The 24,825-nt window shown below is 42.1% G+C and overlaps 1 protein-coding gene and 1 long non-coding RNA gene across 2 annotated transcripts in view; both read right to left on the bottom strand.

Moving 5' to 3' along the window:
- The window catches only part of LOC129701757 (uncharacterized), a 30,910-nt gene extending 26,735 nt beyond the window's left edge, over positions 1-4,175 (bottom strand). The window contains exon 1 of the long non-coding RNA XR_008724263.1: positions 1,268-4,175. This is a non-coding gene — a long non-coding RNA (uncharacterized LOC129701757). The remainder of the gene's footprint in view (positions 1-1,267) is intronic.
- Positions 4,176-4,583: 408 nt separating this feature from the next.
- LOC129701756 (heterogeneous nuclear ribonucleoprotein A3 homolog 2-like) lies at positions 4,584-5,813 on the bottom strand. Its single transcript, XM_055643166.1, has one exon. It carries the CDS (start codon positions 5,748-5,750, stop codon positions 4,749-4,751), a length of 1,002 nt encoding a protein of 333 aa, XP_055499141.1. The 5' UTR covers positions 5,751-5,813; the 3' UTR covers positions 4,584-4,748.
- Between the last annotated feature and the right edge of the window lie 19,012 nt (positions 5,814-24,825).

Raw genomic sequence — 24,825 nt, 5'->3', positions numbered from 1 at the left:
CTTTAATGCTGCTGACAATTTGATAACAAGATTAGGTGTAGGTATCAATCATTTGTTGGCCACCTTTTTGGTAGATAGTAATACAGCTCCCCATCTACCACCCCTTTTGTCCAGATTTTCAAAACTAGTCAGACCCTTTGGCAAAGTAATGCAACCTTACAATAGAAGATAGACATAAAATGCTGGAGTAACAGAGAGACAGGCAGCATCTCAAGAGAGAAGGAATGGGTGACATTTCGGGTCAAGACTTTCTTCAGACAGTCCGGGTGGAGAGCAAAATATGGAAGGGTAATGTGTGAAAACAGATCAGAGGATCAAGGAAATGTAGAATGGCACATTGTTAGCTGAGGAGAAGATGACAACTAGGCATGCCATCAGTAATATTTAATCAAGAGCAATATTTGATCACAATGGAAAGCGACAGAGAGGGTTACTTGAAGTTGGAGAAATCTATACTCGTACTGCTTTGTTGTAAGCTGCACAAGCGAAATACAAGGTGTGATTCCTCCAATTTGCGTTGGGCCTCACTCTGACAGTGGAGGCGGCTTAGTATAGAACGGTCAGTATGGGAATGGGAGGGGGAATAAAAGTGTTTAGCAACCAGATAATCAGGTAGATCTAGGCAGACTATGCCTCACCTGAAAGGACAGAATCAAGAGAGGTTATAGGGATAGATTGCAGGGGGAAATACCTGGGGAGGGGCTGGTTTAGGTGGAAAAGGGCGAATTAACCAGGATCTGTTATCACACCTTACCCTCCTATGTCCCCTCTCCCCCAACTCAGCCTGAAGGGTCTCGACCCGGACGTCACCCATTCCTCTCCATAGATGCTGCCTGGCCCGCTGAGTTACTCGAGCATTTTGCATCTATCATCGGTGTAAACCAGCATCTGCAGTTCCTTCCTACACATTCTTACAATAGCCCTAGTTATAGACATCAGTACAATGAACAAATCAAACCAGATACTTGCCGTCAATTTATTTTCACTATATCAGGCATTTCCATGATTGACTTCTACCATTGCCATTTAATACCCAGTCTCTCATCTTCCCTTCCATCACCCTTTGTTTTTGCAGGGCTCTTAACTGCACTTACTTTCACCGTCACTATCAAAGTAATTCAATTAGTTGAATACCTTTTTTAATTCTGAGCTGGAAGGAGTTTGGTTACTTTTGAATGTCAGGACAATATATTATACAGCAAAATATTGTACAGCACTCAATAAAAAGAGTAACAGCAAGAGCAGATTCATTCCTGCAGATGCTCACCTTTATCAGATCAGCAGACAGCAATGATGACGGCTGTTGAGAAGTTCATGACCCAAAATAGCCTGCTGTTTTGCTCTTTGGCTATGAGAGAAGTGTGCAATTAATGACCTAGAAGGGAAAGCATGGGATTAATTGAAAAGCACCAATGTATAACTGGTTAGCTTTATGTGACAGCAGTGATATCCGGAATGCAACTCAAACAAAATCAGCATAAAGATTCACAGCATCTTAAAATGTTTCCTCATAAATGTTGGAAAATCAAGGTAAAGCACAATGGATACCAAAAATAAAGTCCATAAGTAATAGGAGCAGAATTAGACCATTCGGCACAATGTCTACTCTGCCATTCAATCATGGCTGATGTATTAAAGATCAAGAATTAGATAAAATTCAAAAATGAAAACCATTTTAAAATATTAATTTTGAGCAATTACCATCCAGACAAAAATGAGGGAGCAGATGGTGGTTTCAGTAATTATGGCTAAGTAAACCAATAATAGAATATCTCTGAATAAAGTAGAACACAGGTTAATAATTTTAGGCGCCAAATTTGCTTCTGCTGGTTGAAAAGGTTCAAAGACAGCGCATCCTGCAGCAGGTAATCAAATGGCAACTCGTTTGGTTGTCCAGTTACTTTACAAATCAAATTGGAGCACAAATTTACATTTGTGTAACAACGGTACATAACATTCTTCCTACGTAGTTCATCACAACATAGGAGGCTGCCACGCAATTAAATCCATGCTAGCTCCCAGCAAAACAACCCCATCAGTCCCATTTTATTTTTACCATTCTTCTATAATCTTTCAACTCCTCCATACATGTGCTTACACCAAAACATGTGCAAAAATCACACTCAAACTAAAAACAGCAAAGTATAAGAATAAATTCACTGTTAACTTGTATTTTCTGACAACTTACCGACCAGGCAATTTTTATATTCTCCAAAAATTCAATATTTCAGATGTACTTTACCCCCAAATCTTGAATATCTAAATTGACCAAACTTGTCCTATGGATGAGATGACACGTTAACGATCATTGATATACATACAGTTTAAAGATGCTATGCCACTACTTGAAGTGTAAGCCTCTAGTCTCCTTTGCACTGTATCCTTCAACCAACCAATGGCCCTGGTATAGGGCCAAAGGGTCCGGACCCAAAACATCACCTATCCATGTTCTTTCGAGATGCTGCCCGATCCGCTGAGCCTTTTCCAGCACATTGACCTTTTTTGGTACTGGCTGCTTGATTTTAAGCTCTGGAATTCCCTTAATAGAAAGGCATCATCTTTCCATCCACATCTAGATTCTACCTCTCTACCCAAAATTGCTGGTATTATTTTCCTAAAAATTGAATGCTTAATTCTGCAACTAAAAGTTATCAGTTTATTTCACTGCTGTTTGAGCATCGTATTGCATACAAAATAACTGCTGCATCACTGCCCCTCTCACCTTTGTTTCAAAGTTTAGAGGAGATATGTGGGGTAAGTTTTTATTTACAGTGGTGGGTGCCTGAAACACAATGCCAGGGGAGATGGTGGAAGCAGATATGATAGTAGCATTTAAGAGGCTTCTGGATAGGTAGGGACTGGATCACATGCTGGCAGAAGTTAGTTTAACTTGACATCATGTTCGGTGTGGATATTGTGGAAAGGGCCTGTTCTGTACTGCTTATGAACAGCAGAGAAGCATGCAGATGACAAATATAAATCTTAATAATGAAATAGGGAGAAAAGGACAGAAAATCTTCTTATCTTCGCCTACCTTCTGTTTGCATTGTTTCGCCCTTCTTGCACCTTGCTTCCATTTGAATTCACCTCCTGTAGTCTTTCATTCATGGCATATTGTAGCCTTTCACCTACATTGTAACTTTCAGCTCCACGAAGTCAACCTCATTGGCTCGAGAACCACTTTAATAGTTATGCACTTACCCAACTTGATGACCTCGAATACATGCAACAAGAACATAATGTTCCCAGATGGAGACAAAAGAGGTCCACAAATGCTGAAGATGTCTTCAGAGTAATGTTGAAGGGAGTTAACCAGGGGCATGAAATGCATGCACTAGATAGATGTACAATTTGGAGGGGAAAAATGACCAAACGCATTTTGAAATTTATTTTCACTCCTAACTTTGCATTTATCCAAGCTATGCATTATTTATATTTTACAACCCTAGTTAACTCCCTTCAACATTACTATGAAGGCAGATCTTTAAAATAACCCCCCCCCCAAAAAATGAACATTGCCTAGTAGTAAGCAGAAAGGTCAGAATTGCAAACGAACCCTATCAGTTCGCTACACAAGCTTCCCAATGTGGAATCAGCACTCCCATTATGGATTTTCTGTACAATTATCTTTTTGCTTAAATCCGCACATTAATATTGTCAAGCTGATGTGCTACGGACATGCAAACATCAGTATATTTTAGAAAAAGGCAACTGCTTTGATGCACATGCCAAAAGCTAGATAGGAATTCAGTCAATCTGACCAGCAAATATGGAAATTAAGTTATTGATGATTGGCATTGAAATGAGGTAAATCTAATGACATACTGCGGGATAAAAATATGATTATGCAAAAAAAAATCCCCTGAGCACCTTTAACATTGGGTTCAATTATGTGCAAGCTGGGAATTTCCACAATTCCCAAATATAGATTGCATCACAAATTTAGGGGTTAATGGGGAAAAACAAAATGAACAGCATTTTTCTACCATCTGAAATTAAGCCATGGAAGATGCTAGGGGTGTAAAATGGTGGGGAGGAAAGTGACCGAAACAGACAGGATGGGATGCCAGCAAATCTTTTGATTTCTAGCAGACAGGGATACAGAAGAAATTCTTGCAGCAGGTTATACTATCCAATCATATGCACCCACATGGGTGACCAGCTCATAATTTTTTTTTAAATTGTTTCAATGATACACTTCATTGAAAAGCTTCAATAGAAGGGGGGGGGGGGGGGGGGGGGGGAGGAGATGGGCACAGTTCACAAATATCCTGGGCAATGCATCAATACAAAAATCCTTTTCATCATTCAACCGATATTCCCAAATGGACATGTGTTCCTGAGAATGTGAAGTGATTTTAGAACCCAATTAAAATAACTAAAGTGTCCAAAAAATATTCTCCAGAAACCAGATTCACTCCAACCAATTTTTGCTTGAATTACCAAAAACGTATTCCAAATCTAACTGGAACAAAATAAAATTGGACCAGGAACAGGTACATACCAACTGTTTATGAAAACAGGGTTAAAACCCTAGGATCTTCAGGTAAATTTATCCAGAAAGAGACACTACAGACGAGATATAAATTCAATGTTGTTTATTACGAAAAAAAGTTAAAACAAAAGTATGCAGATTTCTTGGTGTGCATTACTTGAATACATTTCGTAGCTATGAGCCCCTAGTTTTAACCATCAACCCCAGCTCCTCACCCTTCTCCCCCCCACCCCCTCACACACAAAAGAATAAACTAAAACGCAAATCCACCAAAATCTCTGGTTCTGCTTCTACTGCTAACACCATAATCTCCCCTGTAGGGTCCAGCAGCATATTTATCCATACCGCCCCCACCTCTCATGGGGCCATAGTGAGACGGCTCAGGGGAGTAGCTCCCAAAGTTATCATAGCTATCCTGGAAATTACCACGGTCGTATCCGCCGCCGCCGCCGCCGCCACCTCCTCCTCCTCCTCCTCCTCGATAGCTCGCAATTTGATCACCGTAACTTCCTCCGGAAAAGGAGCGGTCACGCCGGGGATGTCCACCATCACCATAACCACCATAGAGGTCTCCTCGACCTCCTCTCTCATTGTAGTAGCCGCCGCCGCCGCCGCCGCTTTGCGGCCCGTATCCGCCAGAATTGCCAAAATTGCCATCACTCCGACCGTTTCTTTGGGGTAAGCTGCCACCTCGACCGCGAGGTCTACTTCCGCTCTGCATCTCTTCCTTCGACAACCCCTTCTTGACTTCGCACCGGTAGCCATTAATCATGTGGTACTTCTGGATTACAGCTTTATCAACAGAATCGTGGTCATCGAAGTACACAAAGGCAAAGCCTCTCTTCTTGCCAGTGTCTCGGTCGCAGATCACATCCACTTTTTCAATCAACCCATAATCCGAAAAATAGGTCTGCAGATCGTTCTCGTCGAGGTTTTCCTTTATGCCGCCAACGAAGATCTTCTTTACCTTCATGTTGAAGCCAGGCTTGTTCGAATCTTCTCTTGGCACAGCTCGCTTCAGGTCTACCGTGCGGCCATCTAAGACATGAGGCCTAGCAGCCATTGCAGCATCCGCCTCGCTCGGCGACGAATATGTGACAAAGCCGAAGCCTCGGGGGCGCCTGGTGAAGGTGTCCTGGACTACGACACAGTCAGTTAGCTTGCCCCACTGCTCGAAGTGGTTCCGCAGGTTCCCTTCCACCGTTTCGAAGCTGAGCCCGCCAACAAATAGCTTACAGAGCTGTTCCCTCGCCATGTTGTACAGCCGCCTTCGCCACACACTGCAGGAGACTGACTGCCTGCCTAATGAGCTCTATATATAAGCGGCGGCGCGGGGGGCGGGGCAACGCCCGCTGTCCCCGCCGCTGATTGGCCGGCGGGCGGCTGCTAGGTAACCCCGGCCCCATTCGCCCGCGAGCCCCATTGTCCTCAGCACAAGCGGCATCCGATCCATCCAACATGTCTTACGGCTCCTTCAAATATAAATACTTATTTTTCTCAATGAGCCTCTCGTTTTCATCGGACCCCCCGATCCTGATCCCGATCCTGACTGAATTCACGAGGCCTGGCCCGATCTGAAATCCCTAAGGCATAAGGCCCAGGCCTAAGGCTCTTCCCAGGCAACCGTCGACGAGTGCGTTGGCGGCACCATCTTCCCGCGTCATCTTCAAATCAATGGCAGCGGCTGAAACAGGAACTGTGGCCTGTCGACCAGCCCTGAAGGAGTGTTGAAAGGGTCTCGACCCGAAAGGTTACCCATTCCTTCTCTCCAGAGATACTGCTTGACCCGCTGATCCAGCATTTTGTGCCTACAATTCCGAAGGAGGGTCTTGACCCGAAAAGTCACCCGCTGAGTTATTCCAGCTTTCTGTGTCTAATTTTCGGACCAGTTGAAAAAATTGGACACCTGCGTCGGATCGGAGATGGTGGACATTTGATGGCAGAAATGCTTCACGTCCTCGGAATGAGAGTTGTAAGAAGCACCCCCTCACCCCTACCCTCATTCCCCACGTGGGAAGTACGTGTAAACGTCCTAAACTTTCAAACCTGCTGGGCGCATTCATAATAACTACCAGAGTGCAATGGTCACAATTTAAAGGATAAGCCGAATATTTAATGATAGTACAAAGCAAAGATCATAGAGCACAAAGTGCGTCTCCATTCCCATTGCTCTTTCCCAAATATTCCCGAGCTTGATGTCTCGTTTCAGTTTGCACATGTGCATACCAGATTTCACAAGGAGTTTGCCCAACTTAATTATAAATTTAATCTCATCAAATAGTTTTCATGAATTTTGGAATGCCGCCTCTTAATTTCAAAGCCAATAAACATTTTTCTTTCGGTCATGTTTGAACAATGTAGATGCTTTCATGACATGATCTTCAACCAGGAAGTATAGCTCTAAGATATTCCCTGAAAAACTCTCTTGTCCAGAATATGGGAATCGAGAAGCAGAGGACATAGGTTTAAGCTCACCGGGGAAAGATTTAATAGGAATCTGAGGGATAACTTTCCACACAAAGAGTGGTGGGTGTATGGGACGAGCTGCCAGATGAAGTAGTTAAGGCAGGGACTATTGCAACATTTAAAAGACAATTAGACCGATACAGTGCATTCAGAAAGTATTCAGACCCCTTCACGTTTTACAAATGTTTTTACGTTACAGCCTATTCTAAAATGGTCAAGCAGGAACTGCAGATGCTGGAGAATCGAAGGTAGACAAAATTGCTGGAGAAACTCAGCGGGTGCGGCAGCATTTATGGAGCGAAGGAAGTAGGCAACGTTTCGAGCCAAAACCCTTCTTCAGACCTAAAATGGATTAAATTAATTTTTTTAAATCATCTACACACAATACCCCCTAATAAAAAAGTGAAAACAGGTGTTTAGAAATGTTTGCAAATTAAAAATAAATAACTGAAATATCAAATTTACATAAGTATTCAGACCCTTTACTCAGTACTTTGTTGAGGCACCTTTGGCAGCGATTACAGCCTCGTCTTCTTGGGTATGACGCTACAAGCTTGGCACACCTGTATTTGGGTAATTTCTCCCATTCTTTACAGATCCTCTCAAGCTCTGTCAGGTTGGATAGGGAACGTCGATGCACAGTATGATGCTGCCACCATCATGCTTCACCGTAGATATGGTATAGGCCAGGTGATGAGCGATGCCTGGTTTCCTCCAGATGTGATGCTTGGCATTCAGGCCAAAAAAGTTTAATTGTGGTTTCATCAGACCAGATAATCTTGTTTCTCATGCCTTTTGGCAAACTCCAAGCGGGCTGTCATGTGCCTTTTACTGAGGAGTGACTTCCAACTGGCCACTACCATAAAGGCCTGATTGGTGTAATGCTGCAGATATAGTCGTCCTTCTGGAAAGTTCTCCCATCTCCACAGAGGAACCATCGGGTTCTTGGTCAGCTCCCTAGGGCCCTTCTCCCCCGATTGCTCAGTTTGGCTTGGTGGCCAGCTCTATGATGATTCCAAAGTTCCTGGTGATTCCAAAGTTCTTCCATTTAAGAATGGCGGAGGCTATTGTGCTCTTCGGGACCTGCAATGCTGCAGAAATTGTTTTCAGATTCAGATTCAGATTCAACTTTAATTGTCATTGTCAGTGTACAGTACAGAGACAACAAAATGCATTTAGCATCTCCCTGGAAGAGCGACATAGCATATGATTTGAATAAATATTTACATTAGCATATATACAGACATAGTGTTTTTCCTGTGGGAGGAGTGTCCGGGGGGGGGGGGGTGATTGGCAGTCACCGAGGTACATTGTTGAGTAGAGTGACAGCCGCCGGGAAGAAGCTGTTCCTGGACCTGCTGGTCCGGCATCGGAGAGACCTGTAGCGCCTCCCGGGTGGTAGGAGGGTAAACAGTCCATGGTTTTATACCCTTTCCCAGATCTGAGTCTCGACAAAATCCTGTCTCGGAGGACTACGGACAATTCCTTCGTCTTCATGGCTTGGTTTTGGCTCTGACAATATTTCAGTTATTTCTTTTTAATTACTTTGCAAAAATTTCTAAACACCTGTTTTCGCTTCTTCATTCTGGGGTGTTGTGTGTAGATTGATGATAAAAAAATGAATTTAATCCATTTTAAAATAAGGCTGTAACGTAACAAAATGTGGAAAAAGTGAAGGGGTCTGAATATTTTCTGAAGGTTTGGAGGGATATAGGCCAAACGCAGACAGATGGGACGACTGTAGATGGGACATGTTGATTGGTGTGGGCAAGTTGGGCTATAAATCCCAATCAATAAATCTGTATAAATCCCAATCGCATCAAGTATGCGTCAAGGCACACAAACTGAAAAGGTGAATGCTTGTTTTTCGGTGGATGTGGTATGCCTTGAAATTCAAATTTGAAATTTGTACCCATTGGAAAAGAATAAAGGATTTCAAAACATGGTTAAAGAGGCAGTCATTGCAATTAATTCTAACCACTCACAAAGACAAAGTCAGCATGGATTTACGAAAGGTAAATCATGTCTGACGAATCTTATAGAATTTTTCAAGGATGTAACTAGTAGCGTGGATAGGGGAGAAGCAGTGGATGTGGTGTATCTGGACTTCCAGAAGGCTTTCGACAAGGTCCCACATAAGAGATTAGTATACAAACTTAAAGTACACGGCATTGGGGGTTCAGTATTGATGTGGATAGAGAACTGGCTGGCAAACAGGAAGCAAAGAGTAGGAGTAAACGGGTACTTTTCACAATGGCAGGCAGTGACTAGTGGGGTACCGCAAGGCTCAGTGCTGGGACCCCAGCTATTTACAATATATATTAATGATCTGGATGAGGGAATTGAAGGCAATATCTCCAAGTTTGCGGATGACACTAAGCTGGGGGGCAGTGTTAGCTGTGAGGAGGATGTTATGAGACTGCAAGGTGACTTGGATAGGCTGGGTGAGTGGGCAAATGTTTGGCAGATGCAGTATAATGTGGATAAATGTGAGGTTATCCATTTGGGTGGCAAAAACAGGAAAGCAGACTATTATCGAAATGGTGGCCGATTAGGAAAAGGGGAGATGCAGCGAGACCTGGGTGTCATGGTACATCAGTCATTGAAAGTAGGCATGCAGGTGCAGCAGGCAGTGAAGAAAGCGAATGGTATGTTAGCTTTCATAGCAAAAGGATTTGAGGATAGGAGCAGGGAGGTTATACTGCAGTTGTACAGGGTCTTGGTGAGACCACACCTGGAGTATTGCATACAGTTTTGGTCTCCAAATCTGAGGAAGGACATTATTGCCATAGATGGAGTGCAGAGAAGGTTCACCAGACTGATTCCTGGGATGTCAGGACTGTCTTATGAAGAAAGACTGGATAGACTTGGTTTATACTCTCTAGAATTTAGGAGATTGAGAGGGGATCTTATAGAAACTTACAAAATTATTAAGGGGTTGGACAGGCTAGATGCAGGAAAATTGCTCCCGATGTTGGGGAAGTCCAGGACAAGGGGTCACAGCTTAAGGATAAGGGGAAAATCCTTTAAAACCGAGATGAGAAGAACTTTTTTTACACAGAGAGTGGTGAATCTCTGGAACTCTCTGCCGCAGAGGGTAGTCGAGGCCAGTTCATTGGCTATATTTAAGAGGGAGTTAGATGTGGCCCTTGTGGCTAAGGGGGATCAGAGGGTATGGAGAGCAGGCAGGTACGGGATATAAAGTTTAGATGATCAGCCATGAAAGGATTAATGGCGGTTTTAGGCTCGAAGGGCCGAAAGAGGCACTCCTGCACCTTTTTCTATGTTTCTATGTAACCCCACATCCACATCCACATCCAGCTGACAATAAAAGTTTAGAAAAAGGCAAGGAAAGGGTAGGCAACAACAACATATAGCATGATAGCTTGGTTTAACACTTGAATCACTTTTGCCTGACAGTCTTGAAGTAATTCGCCATGAAATAATACACATTCGCTCTTTCAGCTTCAATGTACCTTCCCTAACAAGCTTACATGAATAATTGTTCAAAAAGTTTTAAATGGTTGTACAAGCTTCTTCCATGCACCTTTCCTTACCTCATAAGGGTTTGCCTCTTATCAGCTAAACAAATTGAGTATCACGGAGAGCAGTTCTGCACATATTCTCAAAAAGAGAATATAATATATCTCCAGTAGAAACAAGGAACTGCAGATGTTGGTTTATACCAAATTAGACACAAAGTTCTGGAATAACTCAGCAGATCAGGCACTTACCACTCTCTGTGTGTGCCTGATCATCAGTCAATTTGTTGTATTTATACAAATGATTGTTGTTTGAGTTAGCTCACCACAGGTCTCCAGAACTAGAGTTACAGAATATCCACAATATACAGTCACAATTTTCAAAAGCCATTAATTACAAATAGCTAACCATTTATGTGCCATTGGAAACACTGATAAGTGCCATTATTAAAAATAACATACATATATATGTGTATATATATATATACTGAATCCTGTTTTTTTGTTTATTATATGATTTACCGAGTACAGGTACTGTGTTTACATATTCTGTTGTGCTGCTGCAAGTAAGAATTGTTCTGTGTGGGATTTATGACAATAAACCTCTTGAGTTATGTGGTGAGGATGAGATGGACACTAAAGTTATTATTTTGCTATTTTCATTCCTTACATTTATTCTTCCAATAAAATATACAAAATGTCTTGTCCAAAGAAAAACATAAACATGGTTCCTTCTTTTGGAAGTATGGCAGGCCAAAAGGCAAGACAACTGCAGGAGGTGGACAAAATTGCCAAGGGATAAATGGTTCTGTGATTACCTTTTGGGAATTTGTAGTGACCCTTTAAAATACTTACCATTCGATGCAATTCATAAGATCATAAGACAATCATCGCCAATGTATTTTTCCCTCTCAACCCCATTCTCTTGCCCCCCCCCCCAGTAACCTTTGATGCTCTTACTAATCAAGAACCTGTCAATTTCAGCTTTTAAAATACAAATGACGACCTCCACAGCCATCTTTGGCAATTATTTAACATTTACAAATAGTTGTTTCAAAGGTGATGTCTTGGCATTGTCCACCAGTACAACACAGCACAGAGAACAGTACAGCATAGGAACAGGCCCTTTGACCCACAATGTCTGTGGCAAACATGATGGCGTTAAACTGATCTCTGCTTGCAAAGGGTCCATATAACTCCATTCCCTGTATATCGATGTGCCTATTTAAAAGCCTCTTAAATGCACAATAATATCTGCTTCCACCACCACTCCTGGCAGCGCTTTCCAGGCGCCCACCACTGCCTGTGTAAAAAACCTACCCCACATATTTTAGCAATGTTACAAAATTTTGAGATTAAAAAAATCAAGTCTGCAATTTATCCCATCAGATAAAGCATAAAACGTTTAATTTGACACCTAATTCACTTTCATATCTTCAGTATTAAAAAAGTTATGGCCATTTTCATACTCTGAAATTAGCATCTTGTTCCCTATTGCTTTTCCATTGACTTAACTCAAAAGCTGTGATCGAGGACAGTCAAAAGCCAATCACTTTCTTAAAAAGTAAGAGAACTGAATGAAATCTTCAGTTATTATAGATTGAAGCATTCTGAAACTAATATGAAACAATCTTACTTGGATGACCTGAAATTAAAGCATATAATTAGTTAGTTACCTAATTGTAGCTAATTACAAAATTCAATTACTAGATCTAAACATCTATCCATTTCTTAAGAAAAGGTTGACATTTTTAAATAGCCTAAGTCCAAATAACATTCACACAAGAATTCACAATATAACATGAATTTTAAATCTCATTGTCATGAATTTTTAGGCCAAATGGAAGGAATTTAATGTTTAATTCCCGTAAATTAATGAGCATTTTAATCATCTTGCGAGTGGGTTTTTGTGGAACGCGATTGATTGGAACGTTGCGGTTGCAGTGAATTTGAACCCCATATCGGCAGGAAAAATACAGCCGGTTCGTATGGGGCCAAAATCACATTTTCGCCAATGAAATTTGGATTAAAGTCATCCTAAGAAGCAAGTTTATATGTAAGGACAAGAGGATTTTTCCCATCGCTAAAATAAAAGAGTTATTAGTGTTTAAAAAATGTTGAGATTCTCTCTCCTGAAGGCCACGCCCGTTCCCGAGGGGACTATAAAACCCAGAAGTGTTGAGTGCCTCAGTCAGTCTCTGCAAGATGGGGGAGCGAGAGGGTCACATCTCTGGTTTGGTTTGAAAATGCTAAAGCTGTGATGCCTTTGGTTTTGAAATGCTAAAGCTGTGTTGCCTTTGGTTTGGAAATGCTAAAGCTGTGTTGCCTAATTAAAGTTGCCTTGCCTAATTAAAGTTGCCTTGCCTTATTAAAGTTGCCTTGCCTAATTAAAGTTGCCTTGCCTAATTAAAGTTGCCTTGCCTAATTAAAGTTGCCTTGCCTTCTATATAATTAAAAGTCTAATCTTGACCACTTCCCGTTTGCGCTTTATATTGATTTTTGTAAAAATTGCTACCACGTACGGCTGTGATTTTGGCCATCTTATTCAGAGTCCCCCTCCGCTCATCAGGTGCCGAGGATTTTTCCCATCGATGAAAAATAAAAGAGTTATTAGTGTTTAAACAATGTTGAGATTCTCTCTCCTGCCAATCACGCCATGAAGGCCAGGCCCCTTCTGGTGGGATGGGGGGAGGGACTATAAAACCCAGAAGTGTGGGCGTGGCTCAGTCTCTGCAAGATGGAGGAAGGAGAGGTCACGACTCGCTGTCTTTAGTGGCTTTGCACCCTGCTTGAAATGGTATGAAACTGCACTTGAATTTGGGGGCCTTGCACCCTGCTTGAAGTGGTAAGAAACTGCACTTGAATTTGGTGGCCTTGCACCCTGCTTGCAATGGAATTTCAAGGGATAGCCGTGAGTCAACTGCCAGCCCACCAGCCGTGAGTGAGTGAGCTGCCAGCACAACAGGCTTGAGTGACTGAGCTGCCAGCCCAAGAATCCATTCGGCCCACAATGTCCACACTGGCCCTCTGGAAACCAGTCCCTTCAACCCACAACATCCATACTAGCGCTCCAGAAAGCCCCCGCCCCCTCACTAGGTGGAGAGGTGGAATATTGCATTGGGGGACCAGCCCTACCATGTGCTGCTGCTGTCTAGAATAAACTTTGCCACTCTTGTCTTAAAGCTATACCTTCAATTCCTTGATATTTCCACCCTGGGAAAAAGATTCTGAATGGCTAACCCAGGGGTCGGCAACCTATGGCTCACGGGCTGGATCCGGCCGGTAACCCAAAATCATCCTCCTGCAGGTGTATTCGTTCTCAATTAGTTTTCGTGACCTGGGAACCGTAGCCAGTCCCGGGGACGTGAGCTGATTTGGGAACTGCAGCTAGTCATTCTTGCCATAGAGGAAGTACAGAGAAGGTTCACCAGACTGATTCCTGGGATGTCAGGACTTTCATATGAAGAAAGACTGGATAGACTCGGCTTGTACTCGCTAGAATTTAGAAGATTGAGGGGGGATCTTAGAGAAATTTACAAAATTCTTAAGGGGTTGGACAGGCTAGATGCAGAACGATTGTTCCCGATGTTGGGGAAGTCCAGGACAAGGGGTCACAGTTTAAGGATAAAGGGGAAATCCTTTAGGACCGAGATGAGAAAAACATTTTTCACACAGAGAGTGGTGAATCTCTGGAACTCTCTGCCACAGAAGGTAGTTGAGGCCAGTTCATTGGCTATATTTAAGAAGGAGTACGATGTGACCCTTGTGGCTAAAGGGATCAGGGGGTATGGAGAGAAGGCAGGTACAGGATACTGAGTTGGATGATCAGCCATGATCATAATGAATGGTGGTGCAGGCTCGAAGGGCTGAATGGCCTACTCCTGCACCTATTTACTATGTTTCTATGTTTAGTCCCGGGGACGTGAGCTGATCTGGGGTACACAAAAATGCTGGGGAAACTCAGCGGGTGCAGCAGCATCTATGGAGCGAAGGAAATAGTCAATGTTTTTCGGGCCAAAACCCTTCTTCAAACTGATGGGGGGGTGGGGGGAGGCGGGGAGAAGAAAGGAAAAAGGAGGAGGAGGAGCCCAAGGGCTGAGGGAGAGGAAGGAAGGGGAGGAGACAGCAAGGGCTAACAATTGTGAAAATTCAATGTTCATGCCACCAAGATGCAGACTCCCCAAGCGGAATATGAGGTGCTGTTCCTCCAATGAGCTGATCTGGAAACTGCAACCAGCCCCGGTGCACGCAGGCGACCTGGGCGCCACCGGCAGTCCCGGGGCAGGCAAGCCGACCTGGGAACTGCAGCCAGTCCCGGTGCACGCAGGCAACCTGGGCGCTACAGCCAGTCCCGGTGCACGCAGGCAACCTGGGCGCTACAGCCAGTCCCGGTGCACGCAGGCAACCTGGGCGCTACAGCCAGTCCCGGGGCTGGCAAGCCGACCTGGGAACTGCAGCCAGTCCCTGGGCACGCGAGGGACCTGGGAACTGCAAAAAGCTAATTGAAAAACACGTGAAAACTAATGCGAAAAACAATTCTCACACTATGGCGATCGATGTGGCCCACCATCCGCTCACAGACATGTGTCCTGGCCCCTATGCAGAACAAGGTTGCCGACTCCTGGTCTAACCTGTCTCTGCCTCTCATAATTTTACATATTTCTATCAGGGCTCCCCTCAACCTCTGATGTTCCAGTGAAACCAAACCAAATTTGTCCGATCACTCCTTATATAGTTAATAGCCGCTGGTCAAGTAAACCTCTTCTGCAACCGCTCCAGACCCTTCACAGCTTTTCTGTAATGGGTTGACCAGAATTGCACACAATACTCCAAACGTAGCCTAACCAAAGTCCTATAAAGGTGCAACTTCATGACTCTTATACTACATCCCTAGACCAATGTTGGCAAGCATACCATATGCATTCTTTACCACTCTAACAATCTTAAATCATTTAAAATTAGACATTAGAATCCCAGAATTTCTGGAAAATCATTCAGACTGGTTTACTATGTGAGAAACAGCAGAAGAAAATGCACTGCTGGTGCATCAGTTCTTTGTCAAGACTACACAGGATCATTTTGGATTGTATACTACAGCAGCAGATGTGGAATTCAAACCCACAGATATTTCTCTCTAGTAAAAAAAACATACAAATGTGGGCTTGGAAAAATGTACATAGTTGCAGACACTCTTTCCAGTTACTTGAGGTCTGGACATGCAGCAGAAAGGGAGCACGGTCAGATTAGCTGGGTAACAGCAGAGAGTCGTACAGCATGAAAACAGGCCCTTTGGCCCAACCTTTCGATACCAACCTACCTGTCCCATCTATACTAGTCCCACCTGACTGCGTTTGACTCATCCCATTAAACCTATCCTATTCATGTACCTGTTTCTTAAACGTTGCAATTGTACCTGCCTAACTACCTCCTCTGGCAGCTCGTTCCATACACCCAGCACCATCAGTTTCCTATTAAATATTTCCCCCCTCACCTTAAACCTATCTCCTCTGGTTCTTGATTTCCCTTCTTTGGGCAAGAAACGCTATGCAGGACCTATTCCTCTCATGATGTTGTACACCTCTATAAGATCACACCTCATCCTCCTGCACTCCACAAATAGAGTAAATCCCTTATAGCTCAGGACCTCAGGTCCTGGCAACATGCTCATAAATCATCACTGCACCCTTTCCAGCTTGACAACATCTTTCCTATAATATGGTGCCAAAAAGTGAATGTAATACTCTAAATGTGGCCCCACCAACTTCTTATATAACTACAACATGACCTTCAAACTTCTATGTGTAGGAAAGAACTACAGATGCTGGTTTAAATCGAAGGTTGACACAAAATGCTGGAGTAACTCAGCGGGACAGGCAGCATCTCTGGAGAGAAGGAAGACTAAGGGTCTCGACCTGAAAAAAGAGTGAAGAAGGGTCTCAACCTGAAACATCACCCATTCCTTCTCTCCAGAGATGCTGCCTGTCCCGCTGAGTTACTCCAGCATTTTGTGTCTACATTCCAACTTCTATACTCAATACTCAAGACTGATGAAGGCCATTGAGCCAAAAGCCTTTTTGACCACCCTATGTACTTGTGATGCCACTCCGCAGAGCCCTACTATTCACTTTGTAGGTCCTGCCCATGTTAAGGGCCTGTCCCACGAGCATGCGACTCCATGCGGCAAGCGCGACCTAATGTGGTCGCTTGAGCCGTACGGCCTCGTGGGGCCGGTCCCACTTCGATCGCCGGAGCCGTATGTAGTTGTGCGGAGTTGGTCCCGACATCGCGCGGGGCTCCGAAAAACTGACCGTGTTCAAAAATTCCGCGGGCTTCGCTCGAACTTCACGTCACTCAATCGACCTCTGCGCAGCCCCCGCTTTCGGTTTGGTCGCGCTTGCCGCATACAGGCGCATGCTGGTGGGACCGGCCCTGTACGGGGATCACTCGACCTCCGCGCGGCCCCCGCTTCCCCCGGTTTGGTCGTGCTTGCATGCAGGTCGCATGCTCGTGGGACAGGCCCTTTAGACTTCCCAATTGCACCAGCAGAGGAGTTACAACCTGTAATAGACCCATGTGAAGATTTAGCTTCTGTGAATCAAGTCATGTCAGATTTATTTGTCACGTGCACAATAAAGTGTAGTGAAATGAACTTTTCAGCAGCAGTACAGTAAAAAAAAAGAACACACAATATACAATAAAAGTTTAACACAAACATCTACCACAGCATTCATCATTGTGGTGGAAGGCACAAAGTTTAGTCAGTCCTCCATTTTCCCCCGTGGTCGGGACCACAAACCTCCGCAGTCGCCGCTGCGGGCGGCCAGATGTGCAGTCAAGGTAAGTCCTGAATCGATGTTTCCCTACCGGAGACCGCGGCATCAAGATGGTGTAGGCCGCAGGCCGGCGGTCGAAGGTCTAAAGTCCCCGCCGCGCCGCAGCCAGAAGCACCGCAGACCGCCATTACAGATCTTGATATCTTTTAACATACCATCCATGAAAAGTTCAAGAATAGGGTTATACCACAACAGGAAACATGGAGTTGAGAAGCAGCAAACATTGGCTTAAATTAGGTTTTCAATTTTAAAAATCGCAGCAGCAAAACCTATTGCGTGTGCAGGCAATGTTTTTGCAAAAATATGGATTTACGTAGCTTTGATCAAGCAGAATGCATAGATTTGGGAACTTGTTGAGCACAGAGTAATAGCAATAGACGATAAAATCCATGAATAAATGGAAGTAAATGTAAACAGAATTTCCATCCCAGCAAGTATGTCAACATTTAACATGATTCTTTATGTTAACTAGCATGAGGCTGTCCTTTCTATAGTTTTCTTCTTGCTATTCTCACAGATTAAACCATTTCATGAGACCACCATCCATACAGACTATAACTTTTGGACCTTGGACTCCTGCAACTCTGTAAAAAATTGTTACTTCCTATCAATTGCTGCTGATTACTCATAAAAATGGAATTAATTAATTTGGTCAGCTTAATAGATCTGAACAAAACTGATCCACAAATGCAATAGAGGCCTCAACTGATGACTTAAAAGTGACAACATGGCACAGATATTAAAGGAAATATTAATAGATGAAAAATTGGTTGGCAGACAGGAAATAAAGAGTAGGGATTAATGGGTCCCTTTCATAATGGCAGGCAGTGACTAGTGAGGAACCACATGGCTCGGTGCTGGGACCGCAGCTTTTTAAAATATACGTCAATTACTTAGATAAAGGGATTCAAAGTAACAATAGCAAATTTGCAGATGGCACAAAGCTGTGTGGCAGTGTGAACTGTGAGGAGGTTGCTATGAGAATGCAGGGTGACTTGGACAAGTTGGGTGAGTGGGCAGATGCAGTTTAATGTGGATAAATGTGAGGTTATACACTTTGGTAGCAAAAACAGGAAGGTAGATTATTATCTAAATGGTGTCAAGTTGGGAAAAAGGGAAGTACAACGGGATCTGGGGGTCCTTGTTCATTAGTCAATGAAAGGAAACATGCAGGTACAGCAGGCAGTAAAGAAAGCGAATGACATGTTGGCCTTCATAACAAGAGGAGTTGAGTATCCTTCTGCAGTTGTACAGGTCTCTAGTGAGACCATCCAGGAGTATTGTGTGCAACTTTGGTCCCCTAATTTGAGGAAGGACGTTCTTGCTATTGAGGGAGTGCAGTGTAGGTTTACAAGGATAATTCCCAGGATGGCGGGACTGTCATATGCTGAGAGAATGGAACAGCTGGGCTTGTATACTCTGGAATTTAGAAGGACGAGTGGGTATCTCATTGAAACATATAAGATATTAAGGGTTTGAACACGCTAGAGGCTGGAAACATGTTCCCGATGTTGGGGAGTCCAGAACCAGGGGCCACAGTTTAAGAATAAAGGGTAAGCCATTTAGAATGGAGATGAGGAAACACTTTTTCACGCAGAGAGTTGTGAGTCTGTGGAATTCTCTGCCTCAGAGGGCGGTGGAGGCTGGTTCTCTGGATACTTTTAAGAGAGAGCTAGATAGGGCTCTTAAAGATAGCAGAGTCAGGAGATATGGGGAGAAGGCAGGAACGGGGTACTGATTTGGGATGATCAGCCATGATCACATTGAATGGCTGACTTGAAGGGCCGAATGACCTACTTCAGCACCTATTGTCTATTGAAGTTGCGACCTCAAGAGAAGGTGGCAGTGGAGCAGAAATGGCGATGGGGCTTAAAGTAAAACCACTGCATGAACCAATCCGTCGAAAATCCGTATGTTCTTTATATTATGGCTTGGTGCACATTGATGTCCCACACCTCTTTCACTTGGCCAGAATTTCTCCTCTTCGTCAAAAAAGCAGGGAAAATTTAACCCAGATTCTCAGTGGGAAAACCATTGAGCTCTTTGGCAAATGGAAACAAGAAAATTCCAACCCTCTATGTTACAGTTGGTAGGAAGAAAAATATTAAACCTTCACGTTATTGAGAAAGAAATTTGTAACTGTTGCTTCATCTCTGATACTTGTCTCTAAATCCCTATAGCTCACTAATCGTGGACGCTGTTTTCATTCAGCCAAGGGGAGATGCCTCAATGAAGCATAAATGACTGAAAAGCAGGTTTTTTATTTTATGTTGTAACTTGCATTTAATTTTTAAGGCAGCTGCCTTCAAACTAGTAAGTCTTACCAGTTCTTGGATGAACGATGAGATTCACAGCAAAAATCCAATCCACAACTTTACACCTACCGGAGACATTGCTCTTTTTGTACAATGATGTAACTGTCGCATTTATTTACTAAGAAACTATTTACATATTGATCACTAATCTTTTCCTTCTTCTATATTTTCACCATCCTTGGACAATTGCTACTCTGAGAGGCCAAAATTACTTTTAAATAGTATCTAATGATATTTAAGTCATGATATTTGTAATGGTATCATATGTAAGCCATGAAATTTATAATTATATAATAATAGTGAAACAGATGTGTAATACTATAGATACACAATAGTTTTTATATTATGGAGAAAATGTTTTATATAAATTTCTCTGCCGTTCTGAAGATTAATTCAAGCCTGATGATTGGAAATACAATGGGATAGTACTCTATCCCAATAGACTCATTTAAATTATTTTGGGTAGTAGTGTACACCTTCATGGACAGAAAACTAATTTCTGAATGAATTGTTAGCTCGCTTTTTAAAGCCAGTGCAATAAGCTACATATTTATTTAGTGATTTCCAGAAAAAGATTCAGAAATATTAGGATAATTAATTTATTTTAGGATTGTTTACCACCACCATGGAGCTTATTTTTTAAGACGTATGGCAGGCCCATTACCACAATTTTATTGCTTCCGTTGGGCTTACAGATGGTCTATTGAGTTGATCTTGCAGTACCGCCGACAATCTCTTAAGGGCATGCACCCAATGTCACCTAGTCACGCAGGTAAGATAAAGTAGAACTGCCTTTATAGAGTCATACAGCACGGAAACAGACCCTTCAGCCCAATTGGCCCATGCCAACCAAGATGCCCCATTAAAGCTAGTCCCATTTGCTCGCATTTGGTCCATATCCCTTTCCATAAACGTTTCCTAAACATGTACCTGTCCATGTGTCTTTCAAATGTTATTGTACCTGCCTCAAGTACCTCCTCTGGCAGCTCATTCCATATACTGAATTTGGATTATCCATTAAATGAACAGAAACATAAGAATAAATTAACCAATATTATGAGGATATGTAAGAAAGAATACTATAATAAAATGTTAGAGAATAATAAAAACAATATGAAAGGTTTATGGAACGTGCTAAATAGTATTGTTAGAAATGGATCAAAAAATACAGGCTACCCTGAGTATTTTATTGAGGAAGACAAGACAATAAATAATATGGATGATGCGGTTAATGGTTTTAACAAATTCTTTGTAAATGTTGGGACCAGATTTGGCAGAAAAAATTAATGACCCAGAAACAAAAGAAGGGGCAGATACTGATCTTTGGGATAGAAATAAAAGCTCTATCTTCCTTAGAGCAGTCGAAGGAAAAGAAATCATAGACACTGTAAGAAAATGTAAAAGCAAATCCTCTACTGATTGGAATGATATTGACATAATTATAATAAAAAAACATTATTGAAGAAATTGCAGAACCATTAACTCATATCTGTAACTTGTCTTTTCAATCCGGTAAATTTCCGAACAAAATGAAAATAGCTAAAGTAATACCATTATATAAAAATGGGGATAGACACCATTTCACAAATTACAGGCCTGTTTCTTTACTCTCCCAATTCTCCAAGATCCTTGAAAAACTTTTTACAGAAAGACTTGACAATTTCATTGAAAAACATAAGCTTTTGGTCGACAGTCAATATGGATTCCGGACAGACAGATCAACATCTATGGCACTAATGGAACTAATCGAGGAAATCACAAATTGCATAGATAATAAAAAACTTGCAGTGGGAATATTCATAGATTTAAAAAAAACATTTGATACCGTAAATCACGATATTTTACTCATGAAACTGGATAGGTATGGCATCAGAGGGGTTGGATTGGATTGGGTGAGAAGCTATTTAAGAAACAGGCAACAATTTGTAGAAATTGGGGAACGTAAATCAACTTACATGAACATAACTTGTGGAGAACCTCAAGGGTCTGTGTTAGGTCCAAAGCTTTTCATAATGTACATTAACGACATATGCAAAGTATCAAATATACTGAAATTGATTATATTTGCCGATGATACAAATGTTTTTTGTTCCGGTGAAAACTTGAAGCAGCTTTTGGAGGTCATCACATCAGAAATGAATAAATTAAAACAGTGGGTGCAGCAGCATCTATGGGGCGAAGGAAATACGCAACGTTTCGGGCCGAAACCCTTCTTCAGTCTGAAGAAGGTCTGAAGAAGGGTTTCGGCCCGAAACGTTGCCTATTTCCTTCGCTCCATAGATGCTGCTGCACCCGCTGAGTTTCTCCAGCTTTTTTGTGTACCTTCAATTTTCCAGCATCTGCAGTTCCTTCTTAAACAAATTAAAACAGTGGTTTGATGTCAACAAATTGTCCCTAAATTTAAGCAAAACAAAGATTATGCTATTTGGAAAACATAAAATAAACCCTCAAGTACAATTGAAAATAGATAACATAAGTATAGAAAGAGTATATGAAAATAAATTTCTTGGTGTGATCTTAGACCACAAAATCTGCTGGAAACCACATATAAACCACGTCAAAGCAAAACTGGCAAAGTCTATAGCAATATTGGGAAAATCAAGACACATTCTGGACCACAAATCATTACATACTCTGTATAATACACTCATATTGCCATATCTGAGTTACTGTGTGGAGATATGGGGTAACACCTACAAAACCAACCTACAGCCGTTATGCACATTACAAAAAAGAGCAATAAGAATTATCAATAACGTTGGATATCTTGAACATACCAATTTATTATTCTTAACGTCACATACACTGAAGTTCACCGATCTGGTTAAATTTAAGACTGCGCAAATCATGTACAAAGCAAGAAATAATTTACTTCCAAGAAATATACAAAAACTGTTTATGGAAAGACAGGGTGGGTATAATTTGAGAGGGGAACATAATTTAAAAAACTCAATGTCAGAGCAACTCTTAGTAGTATGTGCATAGCAATCTGTGGTGTGAATTTGTGGAATGGTCTGGAACAGGAGATAAAACTTAGCACAAGCATAATTCAGTTTAAAAAGATATACAAAAGCACTTGTTTAAAAGGATATTGGGATGAGAATAGGTGATTGTGTGTGGGATATTTGTTATACTGATTGTATTGGGAAGGGTGATTGTAGAGTGATGGGTTGTATATATGACTAAGATACTGTATAGTATATGAGGGTTTTTTCTTTTCTTTTTATGTTTTTCTTGTTTGTATGGCTTTGTAAATATTTGATTAGTGTATAAATGTAAATCATTTGGTGTACATATAGCTGCTATAAAATTTGTATAAGATAATTACAAGCAGTTGAATAAGTGGTGGGAATTAATAAGCTTTGGCTTCTTCCTGCTCCTTTTCGGACACATGCGATTTCATTTATAGATATTGTTAATGACACTTTATAAATATTCTTGTTTCGTTTTTTGTATGCTGTTTCACACTTGCTTTTTATTCTTTTATTCTGTTCGAAATAAATAATTAAAAAATAATAATAATAATAAACATGACCTTTCATAAAATGCAGCCTTCTTTTTCACTTTGGTATTCTACTGTAATTTTAGATTACAATTTGTATATTATACCCCACGTTATGAGATTGATGGCAACAGGCACATTGGCCAATATCTTAAAATAAAATAATGGGGAATCTCTACACTAGATGGTGCAATTGAACTGTTGAAACAACATGCACGTGATTATGTTACACGTATAATTTAGTAAACGGTTTACACAATAGCATTGTACTTAATACATTTTCCAACATCACACTTTTATTTCAGTAATTTCAATTCCTCACTGTATACAATTGTTGTAGGATTTTGTATGTTAATATGAAATAATCGTTAAATTAAATAACTGTTTTGTCATAATACAACAAAAAAATCATAATTAATTTGCTTCACTGGTTTGTTAAAATATAATAATGTTACAGATTACCGTGTACATTTCTAATGATTAATACTAATTAAGAATTACCATGAATATGCTCTTTCTCTTTTAGTTTTGGCCTATATGGTAAAAAAGAAATCTATCATCTTCTAAAGAAATGTCAAACTTACTTCACAAATTGATGGTCTAGAACAAGTGTTCCCAACCTGGGGTAAATTTAGGGGGGGTAAATTTCACCTACCCAGGGGGTAAATTTGTTGATTCTGGATTTGTACATATTTTTTCTCATTGACTGACTGTGTTTGGTTCTGGTATATCTGTTCATTAGTTGTTCATAAATAAGTGAAATAACATTGTTATATGCTATTAAAGCTGCCAGGGGTAAATGGGACGAAAGAGGTTGGGAACCCCTGGTCTTGAAAACAAGTGTTTTTTCTGAGTCATATAAGCTATTTCAAGAGTTTCCTGGATTATTTTCTCACTTTAATTTGAGTGTAGGAGCAGGGAGGTTCTACTGCAGTTGTACAGCGTCTTGGTGAGACCACACCTGGTGTATTGCGTACAGTTTTGGTCTCCAAATCTGAGGAAGGACATTATTGCCATAGAGGGAGTGCAGAGAAGGTTCACCAGACTGATTCCTGGGATGGCAGGACTTTCTTATGAAGAAAGACTGGATAGACTCGGATTGTACTCGCTAGAATTTAGGAGATTGAGGGGGGATATTATAGAAACTTACAAAATTCTTAAGGGATTGGACAGGCTAGATGCAGGAAGATTGTTCCCGATGTTGGGGAAGTCCAGGACAAGTGGTCACAGCTTAAGGATAGAGGGGAAATCCTTTAGAACCGAGATGAGAAAAACATTTTTCACGCAGAGAGTGGTGAATCTGTGGAACTCTCTGCCACAGAAGGTAGTTGAGGCCAGTTCGAGGATCGGCGTGGCCTTTTCCGGAGACGCGCCTGTGCTTCAGCAGTGGGCGCAGCGTGGACTCTCGGCGTGGAGCAGGCGAGCCCTCGCTGGGGCTCGCTGGAGGGAAGCGCTCCGTTTCGCTGGCCCGCGGCAGCCGACAGCCTGAAGCCGCGGTCTGCAGAGCTCCTAATGGAGCGCCGTCCGCAGCTAGGGATCCCTCATGGGGGACCCGGGGGGGGGAAGAAGAAGCCATCACGGCTGGCCCGCGGCCAACTTCTACCGCGGGTGCGGCATGGACTTACCATCACCCCTGGAGGGGAGCTTCGACCATCGGCCCTGCGGTCTGCGGTGCTTCTGGCTGCGGCGCGGCGGGAACCTTAAATCTTCGACCGCCGGCCTGCGGCCTACA

The sequence above is a fragment of the Leucoraja erinacea genome, chromosome 11 (assembly GCF_028641065.1).
Source record: "Leucoraja erinacea ecotype New England chromosome 11, Leri_hhj_1, whole genome shotgun sequence".
NCBI lineage: Eukaryota > Metazoa > Chordata > Chondrichthyes > Rajiformes > Rajidae > Leucoraja > Leucoraja erinaceus.
This window is presented reverse-complemented; position numbering and strand designations above follow the sequence as displayed.